General features: G+C 40.5%; 1 protein-coding gene across 2 annotated transcripts in view; it reads left to right on the top strand.

The window, feature by feature from the left end:
- jade2 (jade family PHD finger 2) overlaps positions 1–21,896 on the top strand; it is a 323,216-nt gene extending 301,320 nt beyond the window's left edge. For both annotated transcript variants that reach the window (XM_039774037.1, XM_039774038.1), the window contains exons 11-12: positions 7,298–7,426; positions 19,467–21,896. In XM_039774037.1, coding sequence (XP_039629971.1) covers positions 7,298–7,426; positions 19,467–20,290 — 953 coding nt within the window. In that variant the 3' untranslated portion in view covers positions 20,291–21,896. The remainder of the gene's footprint in view (positions 1–7,297; positions 7,427–19,466) is intronic.
- Positions 21,897–22,385: the final 489 nt, after the last annotated feature.

The raw sequence follows: 22,385 nt of genomic DNA, 5'->3' as shown, positions 1-22,385 counted from the left end.
ATCAACATGCAACAAGTCTTTTATTTTTGCAAAGCAAATATTTTATGTTATTATTTGAGACTCTTTTATTTAAATGAAAAAGCTTACAAAACCTACTTTAAAACTTTTTGATTTGCACACTGATCTGAATTAATTTAGTGTTGTAATTTATGAAAGTCCAATACTAAATAACACTAAACACACAGTCCATCTCATTTATGAAAATTTCATGTCTTGAGACAATTGCATCATGAAGTCTGATCTGCTAATTTGCCTTCATGACATGAAGTATTTTTTCCAATAATGATGCTTTCTAGATCCAGTTAGTAACAAGTTGTGCATATAGTACCTTCCACTGACTAAAGTCTGCTGTTGTTGTTTCAGAGAGGAGCACATTTTACAAAAAAAGAACAATATAATGTTACTATGGCATTACATTATTTTTGATTGATTCAAGCAGCATTATTAAAATATTTGACCGCACATGAAAATAACACATCCAAAAGTTGACCTGTGGGTAACCACTGGGAAACCCAACACAAGTTTTCTTGTTTTAATTTAAAGCTGTTTTTTAACCTGTGAGTAACCCTGATTGTATTATTTGTTTTTCTAACCATTTTTGATTGACATGATCTCATTCTAGGATAGGGGGGTGCTAGTGAATACCCCAGCAGTAAAATGGTGAAACAGTTCCTTGTAGGGTACCTTCCCAACCACTCATACCAGATCACCAGTTAATCTAATCATCAGCCTTTAGAATGTGAGACAGAAATCAGATTCGCAAAAGAAAACAAACGCTAGACAGACCCAGGAAGAGTGTGCAGACCTGTTGTCGCAGGTACTGTGTGGGTGCTGTCTGCTGTTCTGCCTTACAATGATAGTGTACGAGTCAATGGAAGCTTGAAAGAATTGGCAGCTACATTCATGAAAATATGAGCCGCATATTATGCATTTGAAGTAAATGGTGCATCACACTCTGTCAAAAGGACTGCCATTAAGAGAGCTGATAACAAAGAGCCACTAGAGATGCAGATATCGGTACTCAAAACACCCTAATCAACAAATCTGCCTAAGAAAACTAGCAGACGCACAGATGAGGCTTCACAACATCCACCGAATAACTAAAGCAATTGAACAGTACTGTCTAATTGGAAATGCAAACATGACATGACAAAATAGCTGCAGCGTTTTAACACGATGTATATCCATAAACCACAATGCTTATCTAAACTCACTTTACTATTGTTATGTCATATGGTGATGCAATAGTTAAAATGACAGAAAGATATTATAACAGACAGAGGCACTTCTCTTGTGGAGCCCAGTAGCTGTGGGTGGTCTACGTGAGTCTGTCTATCTGTGCCCACAGTCACTGCACTCATTACAATGTGCAAATGAATGATTAAAAACTCACTATTATTAAAAACACACAGTTTAGAACATACTGACTGGAGATATTGGGGGTGGGTGTTTTAGGAAGAGGGCGGCACAGTGGGTAGCACTGCTGCCTTGCAGTTAGGAGACCCGGGTTCACTTCCCGGGTCCTCCCTGCGTGGAGTTGCATGTTCTTCCCTTGTCTGCGTGGGTTTCCTCCAGGTACTCTGGTTTCCCCCCATAGTCCAAAGACATGCAGGTTAGGTGCATTGGCGATCCTAAATTGTCCCTAGTGTGTGCTTGGTGTGTGTGTGTGTGTGTGTGTGCCCTGCGGTGGGCTGGCACCCTGCCCGGGGTTTGTTTCCTGCCTTGCACCCTGTGTTGGCTGGGATTGGCTCCAGCAGACCCCCGTGACCCTGTAGTTAGGATACAGCAGGTTGGATAATGGATGGATGTTTTAGGAAGAAGCCCCTGTGAGTTTAGCCTTTGAGGCACAGGATTTCGCCACTGTTCACTACACACTTTTCAATGGCTCGTCCCCAAGTGTGTATTTTCGTTTGAGAATCACATCCAGCCAAGTGACACTAGGGTCAAACTGATGAGACTAAAAATTGATGGATTATCTGAATAAAGAAAATCCGGTCAAACATCAGGTTAAGTCTAAAGCAAAAAGTAGGATCTCTCTAAACAGGATTCTGTCATGTAAGAGTTCACTTCTCCATTCTCTAACTGGCTAGATTCACTGTATTTAGATTTTCCTCTTCATAACAGATGATTTCCTACCTGCATTCTAGAGATACCACTAATTCAGGAAGACCTGTAGCAGGACAATGGTGATGATAATGTAAAATGTGAAACTAAAAGGCCATGCAACAGAATGTCTCTGTTCCTGCTAATCTTTATTTTTCTGTAAAACCTGCGTTCTGAATTAACATGTTTTTAGTAGGACTAGGGCTAGGGGCTGAACTTTATATTCCATTTATTTGTGGGTAAAAGGACACAGTCAGGGTGCAATTATAAATACTGAAAATGATCTAGCAAATGCTCCAAATTCCATTTTTCCGAAATTGTAATGCGTGAAGACGTTACCCACCTTGTAACTAGTTGGACTATTAAAGAGGTGCTAAGTGATTTGGAGATAGCAGAGACAGAAATACCGTACTACTGGATGAAAACAGCTAAAATTAAATGAATTGCCGGAACCAGATAAACTTCTGTCCTGGAGTGCTTAAAGAAATTACTCATTATATATACTGTACATAAACAACAAAGATCACTGGACACCTGGGGAATTACTAAAGACCAGAAGCTAGCAGATATCCCATTATATAAAAATGATCATACCAGTGCTAATAACTATTGTCTAGTCTGCTTAACATGGTTGACAGGTACATTGATGTAGTCAGCTATTAAAGAAAATATTGAGCAACACATGTAAAAATAGTAAAGAGAGGAGATCATGTATCACTAATATACTGGAATTATATGAGGAAACAAAAGTATATGATCTAAGAAGTGCTTATGATGTTACTGTACATATCTGAGTTTTTCATAAGTTTCCTTATGATTTTTTTTTATTTCTTTTCACTTCTTATGAAATTATTTTTCATAAAGTTCCCTATGAGAGGCAAGAGATCAAAACTTGAAGAAGTGAGAGTTCAAGGCAGTAGATAGGTGTAAAATTGGCTTGAACACAGAAAGAAAAGTTTTATGGACTTTTTTTTTAATTAGGCAGTATTAAAAGTAGTGTTCTTCAGGGATCAGTGTGTTTCTTCTATAAATGATTGTGATAAATGATAACAAGCTGAAATAGTGGATATCCTTGAGTCAGTAGAATCATTACACTCAACTCCCATTCACACCCAACTTGCTTTCCACTCATTCTTTTTTTAACTATTCTATTTTTCTGTTTGGTCCTAAAAGCTGGTAATCAGCATAATGAGTAATGTGACCATCTGATCTTTGAAGTTCAGTCATTACCTGTAACTGAAACAAAAGGGACGTTCAAACATAGCGTGAAGGAGACCTAATGCCGCACACTTTCTGGGATTATTCCATAGAGTTGCTGTGTACATGAGAGTTTTCTATGACATGCTGCTGCCCAGAGTTGCCTCCATCCCTTAGCAGAGCTCTCCTGGGGTAGGTAATATCACCAACTGAGGACATATTGGAATGCAGGCCCAGAGCAAACTAGGGAAACCTGAAGTTTGAGTCCTGAAATTCACCTCTGATTAACAGACTGATTGTATCAAAGGTCTGTGTTTACCAAAAGTCTCCCTATTGAAATTCATAACAGTGTAGACTGGGGGTGCTCGATTATGATTTGGATGGTCCCAGTGACTGTAGATTTTCGTTTTGACTGATTCCTTAATTTTAATCCATCCATCCATCCATTATGCAACCCGCTATAGGCCTATCCCATGGGGGTCTGCTGGAGGCAATCCCAGCCAACACAGGGCGCAAGGCAGGAAACAAACCCTGGGCAGAGCGCCAGCCCACACACACACACACACACACTCATACACCAAGCACACACTAGGGACAATTTAGAATTGCCAATGCACCTAACTTGCATGTCTGCAGGTCATTTAAACCTGTGTACATGCATCATGAAGAATTTGTGTTAATAAATAGTTTTGAAATAAATGAGCAAGAAAGTAAGGACCACAAAACATATGGATAAAGCGCTCAGAAAACAAAAATATATCTTTTCTTTCTTGGAATAGCAAGCCATATAATTAAATACCAAGTTTCAAGTTTCCTGTTAAGCCAGGTTAATAGGAAACCTGCAGCCACTGTGCACCTCTGTGACCGTAATTGAATACCCTTGCTCTGTGTTGTCCAGTGATCTACAGTCAGCATCTACAGAAGGCAAGATAGTTGTGCACACAAGCTTCAGGAAAGGCTGACCCTTGTAGCATATTGTTTAATGTGTGAAAGTGTTCAGGTGTGAAGTGCCAGATCTCCCTGACCTGAGGCCAGAGGGTTAATGAGGGATGAAAATGAAAGATCAGACACTCTCACCTGTGGCCACGTGAGCTCAGCCTTCTGGCTTTTCATAAGTGCCTGTTCCCCAAGAGTGAAACTGAATGAAGTGCAGTAACCCAAGCAGCAAAGCCAATGAGACAAGGTAACATGAGAGGGCTGATGCCGTCACTGCTTGTGTTTCATCTAAAAACCTGCACACTTCAAAGGTTTGTCTGTAGGCATGTGCTGTGAGAAAAAGGGTATCAAGAAACCAGTTTCAAGATGGCTTCCCTATTATCTGATTTGTTCTCACAGAGGTTACTGAATTTGTGAGTAAAACTGTCAATTAGTCTTTTGCTACAATAAGCTGGCACCCCATCCAGGACTGTTTTCACTCATCCTTGCTAAGATAGAATGGCTCCCCATGATGCTGAGTTGGGTTAATTAGGTTTAGGAATCAAAAGCCACACATGCACATGGAAAATGTGGAAAACTTCCCATATTTCCCAGATGCCCTGGCTTTCTCACACATTCCACAGAATGGTTGGGTAAGTTAATTGGCAGCTCTAAATTTGCTTGTTAATCTTTGCCAACTTCCCGAGTCCAGTCTTGGATCCATAAATCACAATAAGTCGGATTACTGTTAAAAAGTTCTAACTTTTGTTGTTCTACTTATTATATTATATTTAAAAATCCTGAAGTATAAAGCACCAATAGATGCCCTTTTGCTCTGCATGCATCAATATCCTCAGCAATGCAGTTCTCATGTGTGATCAATGTGCCCAAGTACTTCAACTCCCTAGTTCTTTCAAATTCCTTTTCTTCTAATATCCTCAAGATCTTAATGTCCTCCTCTTTGCCTACTAGAAATAACCATGCTTTAGTTTGTTCTGAATTCACTTCCAAGTCAATGTTTCTTACAATTTCTTTTAAATTTTTGAATGTCACTGGGTTTCAAACCGAGGTCCTGAGGGGGCTGCAGTGGTTCCTTCTCAGCCACTTTCAGGTTCCTTCTCAGCCACTTTCTTAATTATTACCAGTTGCTGCTTCTAATGGAACAGACTTTTTAGCCTTAATTTTAATGGACTTCTTAGGTCTCTTCTGGGGTCTCAGACTCGGCTCCTAGAGGGTTACCATTTTCACTCAGTTCAGTTTCTTAATTATTGCCAGGATCTGAGTTTGACATCCCATTTCTAGGTCTCTTTTACTTCTTGCAATTACTGCCACATTGTCTGAGTAGGTCAAGTACTGCCATATTCTGTTGAAAATTACTCCTGCTGGGTTGTTTATTATTACTTACTTATAGCTTTATCCCGTACCAAAGTAAACATTATTGTTGAAAGCATGTCCCCTTGTCACAGTTCTTGCTTTACATCCACACATCTTGCCTCACCTCCCTTCTACCTTGACCAAACTCTTTATGTTCTTTACCTTTTATATTGTGTATTAATTTAGCAGGAACCCTCCATTTTCTCAAATCTTGGTACTACTTTTAATCTGTGCACTGTCTCATACTCCTGTGTAAGGTCAACGTGCTACTGATATTGATCTGTGTCGCACTTGTAGCACATTTTTTCAGAATTTCACAAGAGTGTTAGAATCAGATCTGTCATCAATGTATTGCATCTAAAACACAGTGGTACTCCAAATTTTTTTCTGACAGGAATTGTAACCTCTTTGCTAATACCTTTGTGAACCCTTTGCGCATAACACTTAGTAGGCTGATTTCTTTGTAATTTCCACTTGTTGATTTCTCACTTTTCACAGATGGGACGTATAATTCCCATTTTTTAATCAAATGATACTATATATGTATCATTTATATAATATGCTGTATATGCAGATACAAAGTGCAGTATTCCATATCAGTATCTGTGTTGTCACAAGAAGTAGAGTTATTTAAAAAAGCAAAAAAGGAAATCAGAATGGTAAAGTGGCTGTAAATAAAAACAGCAAATAACAGGAACTACTCAGTCGTGCTGACGTACATTAATAATGCAGGTGTCACATCCAAGAGAACTGTATACTGTATACAGTAAATGTTTGTGGTTCAAGATGTATTTTGTTCTATAAAAACAGGAAGTGGCTTAAAATGTGTGATAGCATATCCATCAGAAACAGAGGAACAGCACCTGTTGCTGGGCTCACAGCAGCATTGTTAAAAAATACAAATATACAAGTAATAAATGGCTAGGCCAATCCAGGTGCCATGTAAACGCATGTACAAGACTATTACAGTGTTTTACACAATTGCACGTTTTATTTTGCCTAAAGATTCCTACTGACACATTCCTGAATTGAATAAGCACCTTCACAAATGGATGGATTATTATATACAGTAAATGCTTTACAGTGTTGGCTGTTTTTCAGATCCTCCTGCTTGTTGCCTTGGGGGAATGGCAGCTCACATATAATACAAATTTACACCAATAAACAAAATAAGCCCAGGCAGCCCTCCCATGGGTCTGCTTAAACTGATGTTGAGACCCTTTCTATATAATTTGAGGGTATGGCTGCTTCACATATCACACTGCCTTCCTCCTGGAGCTTACAGCGATCCATCCCTCTAGTGAGTCCTTGCTTCAGAGCGCCATCTTCTTCCTCTTCTTCATCTTGATTGGGAGCATGGAGTAAAGAGCTGTTTTTTGAAGAGGACACTTGGAAAAACCTGTAAGTGTAGCCCCTCCAAACAGACAGTATGAGTAGAGTAGACAGCAGACTTGGCGTTCCCCAAATGCCACTCCGTTTGTAAAAAAAACTGCCAAGATGTTCCTGTCTAAAAAAAGACCCACTTATAAAGATTTTCCTAGCAGTTTAGCTCACAGTGTGTCATGTATAAATTTGAATTTCAATTTTTAAACTTGCATACCAGTCACTGTTTTTCTTTATATCGTTCCTTTACTAAATCAGTTTATTTGTGCAGTAAACCAAAAGTTACTGAGATACCTGCTCTTATTGTATATTTTTCTTTAAACAGAAAAAGCTGGGAAGGGACCTAAAGGCAAGGTGAATGGCACAAAAGAACGCCGGAGAGAACGGAGGAAGGACAGCCCAGAGATAAAGGAAAGGTGGAAAGCAGAGGATGGATCATTACTCAAGCAGCTAGGTGAGCTACAGGGTCACTTATCTTCTCCATTTGTAATTGGGCATCCAAGACCACTGGAGCTGCTATGGTGGCCAATGCACCACCGTGCTGATGTTTGCTGATCTTTTTCAGACACATCATGCATGTATTACTAACAAATAACATGACATTCTCAAACTTACTTAATCAATGTAAGGGCTACAGGGCTGGAACCTGTCCTGGCAGCACTGTGAACACAAGGGTGGAAACAGCCTTCCACAGGGAGTTCAGTCCATCACAGGGTCCACCTGTACACCCATACCCAACTACATGCTCAGAAATGCAAGGAAGCATTTTAGTATAGTCTGTATATTCAGTAGCATTACTACTACTACTGCACCCGCACTCATATTTAATTAATAATAATAATGAAAACAATTTGTTACCTACTACTCAAAGCACTTTTTACATAGTGAGGGAGGAGCCACTTCAATCATGAGTAATGTGTAGCATCCACCTGGATGATGCAACGGCAGCCATCTTTCCGCCAGTACACTCACCACACATGAGCTGTTAGGACACACCCTGCTCTTTACAAAGGATGCCCAGGGATCTTTTATGGCTACAGAGAGTCAAGACCTCGGTTTTACATCTCATCCAAAGGACGATGCCATTTTTCCAGTACAGTGTCCCCGTCACTGCACTATAGCATTGGAATCTACATTCAGACCACAGGGTAAGTGCCCCCTCCTGGCTTCACCAGCACCTCTTCCAGCAGCAACCCAAGCTTTTCCTAGATGTTCTCCCATACAAGTACTGGCAGGACCCAGACATGCTTAGCTTCAGGTGGATGACCTCTTCTGAAGTGCATGTTATATGGCTGCTGGCCAGATTGCCTTAACATATGGGAGAATAACTGGAGCACCATAGGGGAAAACCCCATGCAAACACATGTAGAACTTTCAGTCTCTATATTAAGAACTAGACATTAAGCCCGTTACAATAACGGGCACTAGAACAGTAATGCATAAACATTAGTAGGAACAGTCTATATTAAATGGCAAGGGACTTGTATGTGGCTGTAATATGCGTCACTGTATTGTGTGCCTTTAATTTTCTCTCGCAGTAATACTGGTTTGTATTTCTGTAAAATGCCTGTAATTTCCTCTGACAGTAATAAAGTGGAATACAGTGAACCGAAGTAATTTCCCCCATAGGCTTGTATGTAAATACAATTAATCCATTCCAGACCGTACAAACTGTATGTAAATATATATTTTTTAAGCACAAATATAGTTAATTAAACCATAGAATCCACAGCATAATAGTAAACTAAATGTAAAAACATTGAATAACACTGAGAAAACCTTGAACAACAGAGAAAACTAACACTGCAAGTGTTTGCGCTATAGTGCTACGAACCGATCGCTAAAAACACTTTTTGTTAATGAGTTTTAATCACAGGGAAAAAATGAACAATTGAAAAATCTGTAATTTAATAAACAACCAAGAAAAGTAACATTGGAACAATGCACCTGTGTGTGTGTGCGTGTCTCTCTCACACGCCTGTGTATGTGTGTGTGTGTGTCTCTTGTGCGCCTGTGTGTGTGTCTCTCGCACGCCTATGTGTCTCTGTCTCGCGTGCATGTGTGTGTGTCTGTGTGTGTGTCTCGCGCGCCTGTGTGTGTCTCTCTCTCTCTCTCTCTCTCTCTCTCTCTATGCACAGGGAGAGACTGAACACGTGCGGCCCCACGCATGCACACTTCACCAGAATACACACACACGGACACCTGGACGCACGCAGGGGTTTTATTAAAGAGGATGACTGGGCATTGGATTTGAAAACATTACTCTGGTTTTTAGTGCTGGTGATGCAGCACTAACCAATGTGCCACCACCACAAACTCTACTAACAAATATTCATTTCTAATTTGAAATGTATTTATATATCATGACTGATAACATATACAGTACATATTGGCCCACTAGTCAGCTGCCTCGCAACTTCTATAACCGAGTTTTAAACCCTAGCCTTCTTAAAGCAAATGGTAAGTTTAAGTTGGCCTGGTTTGGGATGTATGGGCCTATTAGATAATGTTAGATAATAAATGTTTCTTTTGGATATTTGTTTTTATGTAGAACTTACTTTCACTTTTGTTTTTTTTACCTTTATTTTGTCTTTTGTTATTTTACTTAATTGGCGGAGAATTTATGACATGACTGTCATCAGCTTAGCTCTGGTAGTTCATCTTGTGTTTTTAGATAATCTGGCTTAATGGGGGGCAAATAGATTGATAAGGTAATAATATGGCTGTCCTCTTCCTACACTAGGAAATGAATATGGAATAGTGTGGGTGTCATCCGTTGCATGGCTGTGCTCGGGTCTTAAATTGGGATCCTTAGGTGGTTTGTCATGTGATGGGTGGGCAACGCGCTGTACTAGTGAATGCTTCCAACCTGTCTTTCTCTCTCTCTCTACACTGAGAATTCCCTTAACACTGGCCTAATATGTTCTGCTGGAGGATCCAAGATAACTCCTTTGGCATTTTGTTACTACAGTACAGCATACACTTATGCTTACTGCCCAAATTATGACTTCTTTTCCTTTTTCCACATTAGCACCACAATATTTGTTCAGTTTTCCATTGCCTTCGTGTACACATCAGTGTGGCATATTCTTTTGCTGTCCTGGTCATAAGGTTTGAAGTACTATAGTTTGCAAGAAGTGCAAAAGTTGAGATTTCCACTATACTGTATATTCATGTGAGTATAGCAATAGAAGAGCATCCCTTGAGTGGGACAGAGAAGCTTCTTTGTGATATTTAACAATCTGTAATGTATATTTTACTTTAGGTAGTGACATTATAAATATAGCGATTATAACTTTACCATTTTAACTCAAGATCTGCAGAGATGTGCAGGTACCTCTGCCTAAATCTGCCTCAGTTGTTTCAACATGATTCTAAGAAACAGTAAGTTATGTGTCACTGTTGTGATTAACAGGTCCCATCACCTGTACTTCTTTTGCCATTAACACTATGGCCCCTGCTGTGATCATTTCCCTTATCTGTCTCCCACCTGTGGATGTACAGTATGCATACAGCTTGTGCAGTGGTATCTGTGCTGGCCTCACCCTACTGTTGTCTGCTGCTGATGGAGCAAATGACCAGTAACAGTCACTGACATTATTCCCAACATCTTTGTACATTACTCTGGGCAAAATCTAGTTATCTATAGGGGACCCACCGTGTTCACCATTCAATTTCATCGCACTTTGTCTACTTTCACTTTGTCGCCACTTACACCATAGGATACACATTGCCACTGTGGACGCGGCCCAGACACAGACAGGCGGATATGTTGTTAATCACCACCACACGTTTATTTTACACTATTTACAATAATAAAGTCAGTGCACACACAAACCCCACACAGTCCTGGCCACTCAATGCCTTCTCTTCGGGCCACCTCCACTCTCCTCTCCTGCTTTGTCCTGCTTCCACCCGACTCTAGCCTCAAATGAAGGGAGACGGCCCCTTTTATTTCACCCCGGATGGGCTCCAGGTGTTTCCCGGCATTCCTCCCTGGACACGCCCCAGTGTGGTGTAAGTGCCGGCTGTTCTCCCGGAAGCTCTCTGGGTGTCCCTTCTCCTCTTCCCCCCAGCACTTTCTGGTGTGGCGGAAGTGCTGAGATCCAGGGTCCCCAAGGCATTGGGGCACCCCCTGGTGGTGACCACGGATCCCTACAGGGTTGGGCTTCCAAGCCCCCTACCTGTGGCCCCCAAAGCAACCGGGATGGCGGCCCCCACGTGATCCAGGGTGGGCATAGACCCTCTTCTGGTCCCTCAAGGCGTCCCGGCCGGGTCGTTGCCCCTGGCATCCCTGACACCACCTTGTACACAAATAGCAGTAGTTAGGGGGTAGATAATGGTTTAGGTACGATTTTGTGCCAACATGGAAAGCACCTTTCAATAATGACAGTGACATTGATCACATTAACTTATTGCTTATTACATTTTTCTTATTATACGTAGCATAGATAGTAACAAAAAGTAAAAAGAAACAAGCATAAGGGGACAGAGAGCTTTCAGATTAAAGAAGAAAACATCAGAGAGGCAGGCAGCTTAGAAAAGCTGGGCCTTCATACTGATTTGGTATAAACTGCATTCTGCTCTCCCTAGGGCACTTGGTGGCCTAGCTTGACCTGCACAATTAAATAGTGTGACTGGCACTCGGTGTAAAGCAACACCAGCACTGCTGTTTAGTGCTGAAGTGTGTCAAGGCAGCTAACAATAATAAAAAGCCCGAGAGATGTCGAAAACCACTTTATTAGCAAACATGCTGTCAGTTGTTTGTCTTCACGAAGTGGAACGACAGCTCAATCTTAAGACAGCTACATAGAAACAAAATGCAAATGTGGCCATCATGTCAAAATGGGGATGTGTACATCTGTACTGTTAGACATACGGACTTTGTGTAGGGGGATAGGGGGAGGCAAAGGATGGGCAGTCCAAGAAAACAGAATTTGCTTACAGTTCTATTTGGCTTCTGAGCTTCTTGCAGTTTGGGAAGATGCTGGTAAGAGCCTGATTTTCCCCATGTACACCGTGTAGAAAGGTTTATTTAAGTCTGATCACACACTTGAATGATATGTGACATCGCAAATGTCCCTCAATTAGTAGTCCTGCCTGGCTTCTTGTTGCTGTCCACCAGAATGAGAACTGGTACCCTGTCTAAACTGGGTAGAACTCAGAGCTCTAAGGGTCTGACAGCAGGTGTTGTGCACAGATTTTCTGTTGAACCGATTCATGGTGGCAGTGCATCCCCTCAGAGAACTGTGAGTGGCATCAACTTGCTGGAAGAATTTTCATTTTTTCAGGTAATTTATTTAATCTTTCAAGTTTAATTTGAATAATAGCACATGATCTATAAGGAGCAGCATGCTCTTGACCAGTTGGTCCATCCATTTTTACACAGGATTAATTCAGGTAAGGGTTGTAGAAAATAAAACACATCCCATCAGGACTAAGCACATTTTGGGAACCAACCAATGATGGGGAACTTGCCTATCTCTAAGCACACAAGCAGACACCTACATCCGTTCATGCAAGGCTTGTTGCCAATGAATCTAATCTATGTAAGGCAGGACAAAATTAGGTGCCTGATGGTCCTAGGGAGGTCACTGCATGCAACCTCCACACAGAGAGAGACAAAATTCAAGAGTCAAATCCAGGATTCTGGAGCTGTGGGGCAGCATCAGTAATCACCAATATTTACACATTCTTTGGGCAGAAGATGAATATATAATATTTGTCTGCATGGAGATGCAATGAGTAGTGTGAAGTTCTCCCTGAATATGTGTTGGTTTTCTCCCGGTATAGCCTTCTCCATACCCCAAATATGTCAATATTAGGTTTATGTGTAACTTTAAATACACTTGCTATGAAAATGTGTCTGAAGGTGTGCCTTCAAAAGGGCTGATGTTTCATGCAAACCAGGCTACTGTCTTCCATGTACTACTTTCAGTATTCCTCTCCCCACAACATGTGAAAAAGTGGGTCCAGACATACTTTTTTTTTTTTTTTGCTGCATCCCAAACTGTAATCAGTCATGACTTAAATTAAGATGGACTTTAGGGTGTGATGAGCCCATTGTTATGTTCTTGTTTCTACTTACTTGTTCCTCAGCATACAACAGCAGCTTCCAACCTGTATGTACTGTATGACACTCACACCTACAATAAATGCATAAGAGAAGGTTTTGAAAGTCACAATGCTTACAGTTGATACTGTTTTGTTGATGTTTGCCCATCCTTTGTGTCTTCTTTCACTTGACACTGCTCTAGGCATTTGTGTATCGCATTGTTTCTTAACCACTAGTTTGCAAGATCATCAGTGACAAGTGTAATCCCATCTCTGGGAAACTTTGGCCTGGGGTAAAAATCATCACACTGTACTCCTTTGGAACAGTTGAAGATTGAATGTATTGTCAATTTTAAAACATCCATTCCTTTTTAGTGTTTTACAACAATAGTATAAATGGCCACAATAAAACTGCATTTTAGTGAAATATATCAACATTCTTGGAATTGTATACATTCAGCTTCTTTACAGTTTTCCAGAATAAAGAGAGACAATAAACTATTTCTCTGGAATCTGTTATGTTATAATATAATAATATAATTTAACTAGTGAGCTCCGCCCCCTGCTCACTTTGCTCACCAACCCCCATGTTTGGTTAATCAGATATACAATATTAAAGCTTTTTTTTTCTTTGGAATTGTTTCAGTTTCATTAAGTGCACTTTTGAATTTGTATTCCGTTTTTGAAGGTACATTGTGACAATGCAACGTATAACTGCCCGTGAGTGAATATCATTTCTTTTTCTCTAATAAGTAATCAAATTTTTTCTAATGTTTGTCCCTGGGATTTGTTAATTGTCATAGCAAAAGTTATTCTCACGGGAAACTGTAAACATTTTAATACAAATGGCATATCAAGATCTCCTTTGGTGTCTAATGTTATACGAGGAATATATACTACATTACCTTTCTTGTCGCCTGTTAAAATTTCATCTCTTCTCCATGATTATAAATGTACACCTGACCGAATTGTGTTTTCTTCGAAATTAAACTTGTTGTTGTTTTAACTGTTGCGGGACCACAGATTCTCATAGTGTATGGTCCATTATTGTGTAAATCTACGTTTTGAGCATTGAATGATGTGAAGGTAAAAAGATTATTATAGACTCCTATATTTTGCCTTTACTGTTTGTGGCTTCTGCGGTGGGCTGGCACCCTGTCCGGGGTTTATTCCTGACTTGTACCCTGTGTTGGCTGGGATTGGCTCCAGCAGATCCCCCGTGACCCTGTTTTTGGATACAGCGGGTTGGGAAATGACTGACCAACTGTTTGTGGATTTCACTTTCCCCAAACATCAAATCTTTTAATTCTCTTGGATACGCCTCTTCATTGTGTAGAAACACTACTTTTCCCTGATGGCAACACAAATTAGACGATCTACAAGTCTCCCATACAATATTTCCATACTTCTGACATATCACCTATGTCCATATATTCGATCTCTATTCGCCTTTCCGTTATCTCACAGAGTAATACTTTCTTTTTTTTAGCACTAATGTGATCTTTATCTTTTTTTGATACTTTTGAATTTTTCTGATTTTACTGTATATTCTGTAACTTGCTGTGCATGTATATCATGCCTACATTTTTTGTGTCTTTTGAATTCCACTGTTTTCATTATCTCTAACCTGCTCTGAATGTGTTTAGCCCCCTCCTTTTTGAACCTCTTTATGACGTTTTACTTTGTTTTCTACTCTTTATTTCTCTTTTTGTCCTGCTGTTTTTTCAATTACACCTGGTCCGTGACGATTAATTTCCCTTTTTTCACATAGTAATTTCCTTTTGTGTGTGCTAATACAATCTTTACTACCTTTCTTTGATACTGTAGTGACCTCCGCGTCCGGCTCGAAAAGAGAAGTAAAAAAACAGACTTCGTAAAGTCTCACAAAAATTTCAAGAAAAAGAACGCCGACTCCGTAACCCCAAACAGAACCTTCTAGTACCCTCTCCAACCCCTCCTCCCATCCTGCCCCCTTACCGCATCAATCAATACCCCGCTGGTAGTCTTCCATGCTGTACTCCGCCCTCCCTCAATCGGACCTAACAGTCACTCAAAAACAAAAGGCTTCCACCTGGCTGGGACACTACAATACTTTCAAATATTACTGCTTTCATATTCTTTACCTTTCTCTGCATGTGTATTGCGCCATCATTTTTTTTTTTGAGCCTTTCAAATTCCACTGCTTTCATAATCTCTTATCTGCATTATTTTTCTCTCCAACTCTTTTGGGTCTCTTTTCTCCACGCTTCTCTTTCTTCTTCGTTTAGTCGTTGATGTTTCATTTAGAACATATTGTCCTTATACGCTTTATATGAGCTGAGAGCACAGGATCTGTGTCTACTACATGTGCATTGCCATTGGTCCAGCTTAAAATATAAGCTATAGACAAGATAGTAACCCCCAAAAACCAGAGCTCACATGGCGACTACAATTGCTGTCAGGCAGCAGAAGAGTGCTGGGGCTGACGGGAGGGGACTATTATCAGCGCACACAAAGTTTTGTACCAGAAAAAGCAGGATCCCATCTAACACCCCAGGTGCATCTTTTTCTTCTCAAGTAATCTGGGTAACAAATGTATTACCTTGGATTATAGGATTGTTAAAGGATTTGTCATTTTGTGTCAATGATTAAAATTTAACTGTGATGATGTACAAAAACTGAGTAAAAGAGCTAAATGCAGTTACATATTCAAAATGCATTAATTCTTTGTAGGTAAGTAAAGTCTTCTTTCTCGTTACGAAAACACGTCATGTAAAGTAAACATCATCGACGTTTGAGTGGGCGTAGCAAGAGCAATGATAAAGCAGGATTCTATTTAAATAAAATGCATGCAGTATGCCATAAAAATTAGGTTGTGCGTTGTACAGTGTGACAGACAGAGGGCGCAATCGTCCTCTTGAACCCTCGGAGAATATGTCAGACACCAGATAAAAGTCCAAATTATTATTTTATTTGAACTGCACAGTGCCCAAAGCACCCTCCTCTCCACAATACTCATAAATTCCACAATACTCTATCACAATAAACCAATCCACCACTCCCAGACGCGTTGCCACCCTTCCACCCAGCTCAGCTCCACGCTCTGGTGTTTTCCCCAGTCCTTTATAGTCCTTGACCTGGAAGTGTTTCGCTCTCTCTATCCATGTGACTAGGAACACTACCGGGTCAGATGAAAACTCAATTTTTCTTCAACCCGGAAGCACGTCATTCCTCTTGGACATACTGTACTTCTGGGGCGTAGGGCAAATAGTCGGTGCTCCTCCCTGCAGCGCCTTCTAGCAGCCCCTGTGGTATCCAGCAGGGCTGTAAAGGAAAACTCCAATGTCCATAATTCCCTGCTGGCATTCAAGGCACCTCCATGCTGCAGGGAGGGCTCCATCTGGGGGTATTAACCGGGATGAATGGCCGACCATATATCACAACAGTTGTACTTTATGAACACCCTGCGTGAAAGTGCTTATCACAGCAAGGTTTCGGTTGTGTCACTATCCAAACGTGATGCCATGATATCATTTAAATGACTGCAACAATCTAATATATTGTAAAAAAAAATGTTGGCAGTTGTTACAAAAAGTGCGTACAAGTTGTCATTTGGCTAAACTATACTTGCTTATGCAGGCACAAAACAGTCTGTTTTGGAAAATACAACAAGGGTCGTTCAATATGAAGGTTCCATACAAAGACTTCAGTATTTCCTCATTGATCAAAAGACATTCATGAAGCTTAACTGTACAGTTTACTTGGTCTGAGGTCTGTAAAATGTATCTACTATATAATAAAACACAAAGGACTGTTTGGCTAGTCCCTCAGACACATATCATTGGTGAATTTGGCTTTGGTGTGATTGGTCTGTTTGGCTTTGGTCATGCGATGAAAGAGGAATTTGAAGAGTGAGATGAACAAGAAGGAGTAAAGGAGTGGGTGACTTGCTGAGAGAGTCGCCTTCAAAGAAGGTAAATATAAAACCGTACAGGAGGTGAGAAAGGCACCTTGAAAATAATGAGAGAATCTGAGAAGCAGGCTTTACAAGAACATGCTCGAGAGAGGGAGCACCAGTGAAGAGACATTCACACACACGTGAATACAGAGGAAAGGTGCTGAAGGTACATGTAGGGCAAGAGACATCACATATTTTTTTTAATTATTCTATTACTTGTCTGCAATAGGTAGAGTGACAAGTGATAATCAGCTTTACCAGCTTATCAGTGCAAGGAAATCTAGGTTAAGTTGGCAGCTATGTAATCATACATAAAACACTAAACAATATACAGATGGACATGTTTAAATAACATCCATTATCCAACCCGCTATATCTTAACTATAGAGTCACGGGGGTCTGCTGGAGCCAATCCCAGCCAACACAGGGCGCAAGCCCACCACAGAAGCCACAAACACTACATGCAAAATACAGGAGTCACACACTAGGGGCAATTTAGAATCACCAATGCACCTAACTTGTATGTCTTTGGACTGTGGGAGGAAACCGGAGTACATGGAGGAAACCCACGCAGCCACGGGGAGAACATGCCAACTCCACGCAGGGAGGACCCGGGAAGCGAACCTGGGTCTCCTAACTGCAAGACAGCAGCGCTACCCACTGCACCACCATGCCGCCCTTAAATAACATTTAGTATTAAATGTATTTTATGTGGACTTCTAAAACAATAATGGTAGACTTTTACTCAAGTCCCCTTTATAATGAGGCAGCTATAATTTTAGGGTTTTAATGACAGTACAATGTCATTATTTGCAGAAATTTAAAATCAACATTGAATGAATCATTTTTTTACTATTATCGAATGCCACCCAAGGTTGAGGTCTCCTGTGATAATAAGGAGATCTGCAGTGATATCTGTGCACCCAATTTCTGTGTGATTTCCATTTTTCTGTCTTTGAGTGATGTAACCTTTTGTTTTTGTTCAGTCAGTGATAACAAGGCAGGCACTCTATGAAGTGTTAAATAAACACACTGAGTGGACATGAAGAGGTCAGTCAATCTAGCACAGCACGTACTGTATTGTGGAAATGTGTAAAACAATACCACTCTATGTGTGGCATAGTGGTTAGCATGGCTGCCATAGATATCTACAAGAATGGGTTTTGAGCCACACCCTGGTCACTGTCTTTGTAGATTTGTAGAAGTTTCATGGATTCTGGCTGTTTTCTTCCTAAATCTGAAAGGTATGTATCTCAGACTGACCAGACACTCTAAACTCGACATAGTAAACTTTGCACCAAATAAAGTTGCCAGCTCCCTGCAACCCCGAACTACATCGGCAGTTCTAGTAAACTGAAGGATGCCAGTTAGTAGCCTTGGCACACCCCAAGAAAGGTAGTGCTACATCTGCAGGGCCTTCTGCTGATTGTGTTTAGATAGAACTTTATTTAATACATTTATAAATTTAGGTTATTTATACTTTGCTTATTCCTCAGCTGTTTCTGAGTTGAATATTTTTTATGCAAGCTGGTTGATTATCAATATGCCAAACTTAAAGTTTTTAGTGCTGTTTTATATTGAACAGAATGACAAGTTGTTTTACAATTGCAGGTCAAGTGAAGAACATCTATTGAACTGATACCATTGTGCTTTGCAGTCTTACACCTCATCTCCTGCACTTAAGAAAGTAAGAAATGTATTGGCAAGAACAAAGCCCATCAATCTAGTTGGGATTTGAAAGTCCTCAAGTTACTACTGTTTAATATGCAGCTTGGTAACTCTGGATGGGGAGGCCCTTTTTAATATATTTTTTTAAATGTACCCACAAGATTTCCATCTCTAATCCTGTTTTTAATGAAGAACTCGTTTTATGGTAAGGGATGACATCTACCGTACTACCTCTTTTCATAATACTAAGAATATAGCCCTAGACAGAGTCTAGTAGTCACTCTTCATTGGACTTTGTTGACATGTCTCTTTGTAACAGCACACAGTATTCTAGATGAGGTTCACATTTAGGCATCACCTTCCTTGACTCACCCTCTTGGTACCATGCATGGCTGCCAGTCTGTGGTCTTCCATAGGCTTGGCTGTAGGACATTTTACTTTCCAAAGTTTCCTCTGACAGCACAGTGGAAGAAGCATCCATCTCTGTCCACATATATGGCACCATGGCCACACATTTGCTGCTTGGATGCTCCTGGTTCAGATAACAAAACTCATTTAAAGTGTTTGAACCCCATATAGTGAATCATTCTGGGTGCTCCCATGTGAGGCACTAATTAAGCAGGTTCAGCAGATGGAAGGATGCAGTCCAATTATTGTGATTTGTAATTTGCTTGTTTAACATGTGAAAAGAATTGATTCTGTTTACAGCCCTACCCCGTATTGTAAGGTCCTAAGTCATGTTTACGATTAGAAGGGGCTCAGTCATAGCATGCCTGCCAGTGCATACCCACTTAACATTTTCACTTTAAACCAAACATATTTTTTTGTCTTGCAGGTTTGTCAAAGACTTTTCCAATTGACGAGGCTCTCTTCAATAGCTGGCTTGCACAGTCTGTACAGATCACTACAGAGGATATGCTGAATCAGTGGTCTCTCCATGATCGACAAAAGAAAAAAACTGGCAACCTTCTGTCCGATCAGCTGCTTCAGGATGAACAGAGCCTTCTGAGCCTCATGATGGACCATTCAGTAAAGCCTGCCTGGAAGACGCCCCAGGCTGGAAAAAGAGCTAGGGGGACCTCAAAGGGGAAGAATCTCAAGACCACTTCCTCTTCTTCCTCAAAGGAAAGCAAGGACTGTGGACACTCTGATGAACCAGGGACCCAAGACAAGAGTGTGAATTCTTCAAGAAGATCTTCAAACCACGTAGAGAAATCAAAACCTTCCAAAACAGTACAGAACCATAACCGCCGAAACAGTGAGACCAAACTAGATTCTGGGAAAGGAGTCACACAGCCTTCAGTTACTAAAATGAATTCCTGTCACAATTCCGAGGAGAAAAGTCAAAGTTGCATCCACCCTGAGCAAAATCTGGAACTCAGCCATCCAGTCAAAGTGCCTGAGGCAGCTAAAGCTGTGGTACGGTTCAGACTACCAAAACAGGGTAAGTCCAAATCAAAAGCATGCAGCCCTGGCCCAGCTGCAAGCCGTGAACATATAGGAAAGGACGCCTTGTTGTTTGACAGTGAGATTGATGGCTACTATTCTGATGCTGAAATGAGAGATTCCGACATCCAGTGCAGCAGTGCGAAACTCCATCTTGGCCAACTGCACCCTGGAGGTGAGGACTTTGTCAGGAGAAGCGTGTTGGCGTCATAAAATGAAGAGGGAAAAGCGGACAGCGATGGCAGCAAAATTCAGTGCAGAAGCAAAGCCTGAACCCAGTAACAACTGCCATGTCTTTTACTTTTTCTAGTTCATGTCACGGCTAATTTCTGATTCCATCCCACAACCAAAACCAGAAAGCCGAGGCCTTAGTGTCCCTGCAGAAGCCCAGCATCATTGCAGGCATTTATTCCTTCGTTTGCAGGGGATGAAAAAGTAAAGTCTGTGCATTACCAAGGAGATGATATCCCACATGTACGCATGTATTTTGTATGTAAATCATTGTGACATTGACGTTTCAGCTAGACTAGCCTTTCATCACAGGCTCCATTGGCAACCTTTGCCAGTATTAACAGCATAAGCAGGGATAAATAACTTAGGGGCATTAAAAACAAGGAGCTGATTCCAATGTCATGACTTCCTTTAGAGTGACGGAAACGTATGCAGTTGGAACATTTTTTAACATATCGAACGGTCTTAAGTAGGAACCTCTAAGTAAATTAAACAGCTGAAGTTAAAAAAGATAACAAGCACAAGGGGTTTATGGGTAACTTGACGCACTCACCTGCAGCATAGGAAAGTTGCAAATTTTTGAATTCTTCCAATTTACAAAATATTGAAATACTGCTTTACTTTAGACCAGTTGACACACCTTTAAAGTTTAGAGGGCTCTACTCCCAAATGTTTTGACGCTTTCAGCTTTTATTTGTCTCCTTTGTTAATGATGTCTGGTCTAAATGAACTAACAAGGTTGTTAAATTAAGAAAGAGTCTCCTTTAACAAAGTTCCGTCGGTTGGTTGCTTTCTGGTCTAAGAAGGACTGTGACAACCATTGAATCGGAATATGAAGTAAGGGCTTGTAAAAATGGATTTTGGTTTTACCTTTTGATCTTGTAAAGCTTGTGATGGGTGGTCATTTATGGAAGTGAAGCTTTTTTTCAGATCTGTGTTTTTGGTTGCCATAAAAACAAAAAAAGGATGCAGGTATTGCAAATGAGTGGTATATAAAGTTCCCATTCCCACCATTCCCAGTTTCCCGACCAGGGCTTCTCACTCACAGCTCCTGAAAGGCTGCAGTGGTTGATGGCTTTGACTCCAGCACAATTCTTGAATATAAGCTATTAATGGATAGTGTCACTTAATTTGATGGCTTGCCCTGTGAAATTACTAGCAATGTCAAATTTTACTTTGCTGCTAAAATAAGAAAATATTTTCTAAACCAGAGTCTACTTTTCTACATTTTTTTTCTAACAGGCTTGCCATAAGGGTGGTATGGTGGCACATTGCTTAGCACTGTTGACTCCGAGTTCCTTTTTTTTTTTAGTCCAGGACCCATAAAAAACATACATGTTGGTTTTTGACTCTAAATTGGTGTGATATTTGTAAATATGTCTACCCTGTAACGATTGGTACCTCGTAAACAGGTCGTCCTTAAAATTGATAAAAAAGACACATCATGAAGACTGACATCCTTGATGTAATTGATAGCTGTTCAACAAGAATTGTAACAAGCCAATGTCACGTTGATAGATAGACAGACCTTTATTAGGGAGAAATCTAGCTTTTTACAGAAGCTCTTTAAATAAATGAATAAATATATATATAAATGAATATTACACACACACAATATGGTCTGATCACAAAACAGGACAAAAAGTAAAAAGAAAGAAAACGTCTAACTTAGCAGTCACATTCACAGTGAGGCAGTGTGCAGGCGTATTGCTGTTGATATAAAGAAGCCCCAGTAGCATTTCCTGACACAGTTATGCTACTTCTAGTAATGTTGTATGTCAGATTTGTCAACTTCAGTTGCTGATCTCGTCTCTGAACTGTGTGTCATTTTCCATGATTGAAAATCTCTGTGTATGTCACATTTAGCAAATGCGTGCCAACCTTCCAGCACAGTCATGCTTGCCCCATTTTGTGAAATACAATAACAGTGCTGCCTGACAGAGCCTGTGCTGTACAGTGAGGGTTATGGCGAATTCATCTGTAATCTCTGCCCCTTTTTTCCATTCTGTCATGGTACATAAAACATGAGACATCAGAGAGATGAGCCCACTCTTCAGTTTGTGAGGACCAAAACACC

Source organism: Polypterus senegalus, chromosome 13 (assembly GCF_016835505.1).
Source record: "Polypterus senegalus isolate Bchr_013 chromosome 13, ASM1683550v1, whole genome shotgun sequence".
NCBI classification, from domain to species: Eukaryota; Metazoa; Chordata; class Cladistia; order Polypteriformes; family Polypteridae; genus Polypterus; species Polypterus senegalus.
The sequence above is the reverse complement of the archived record's forward strand: the minus strand, read 5'-3'. Positions and strand labels throughout refer to the sequence as shown.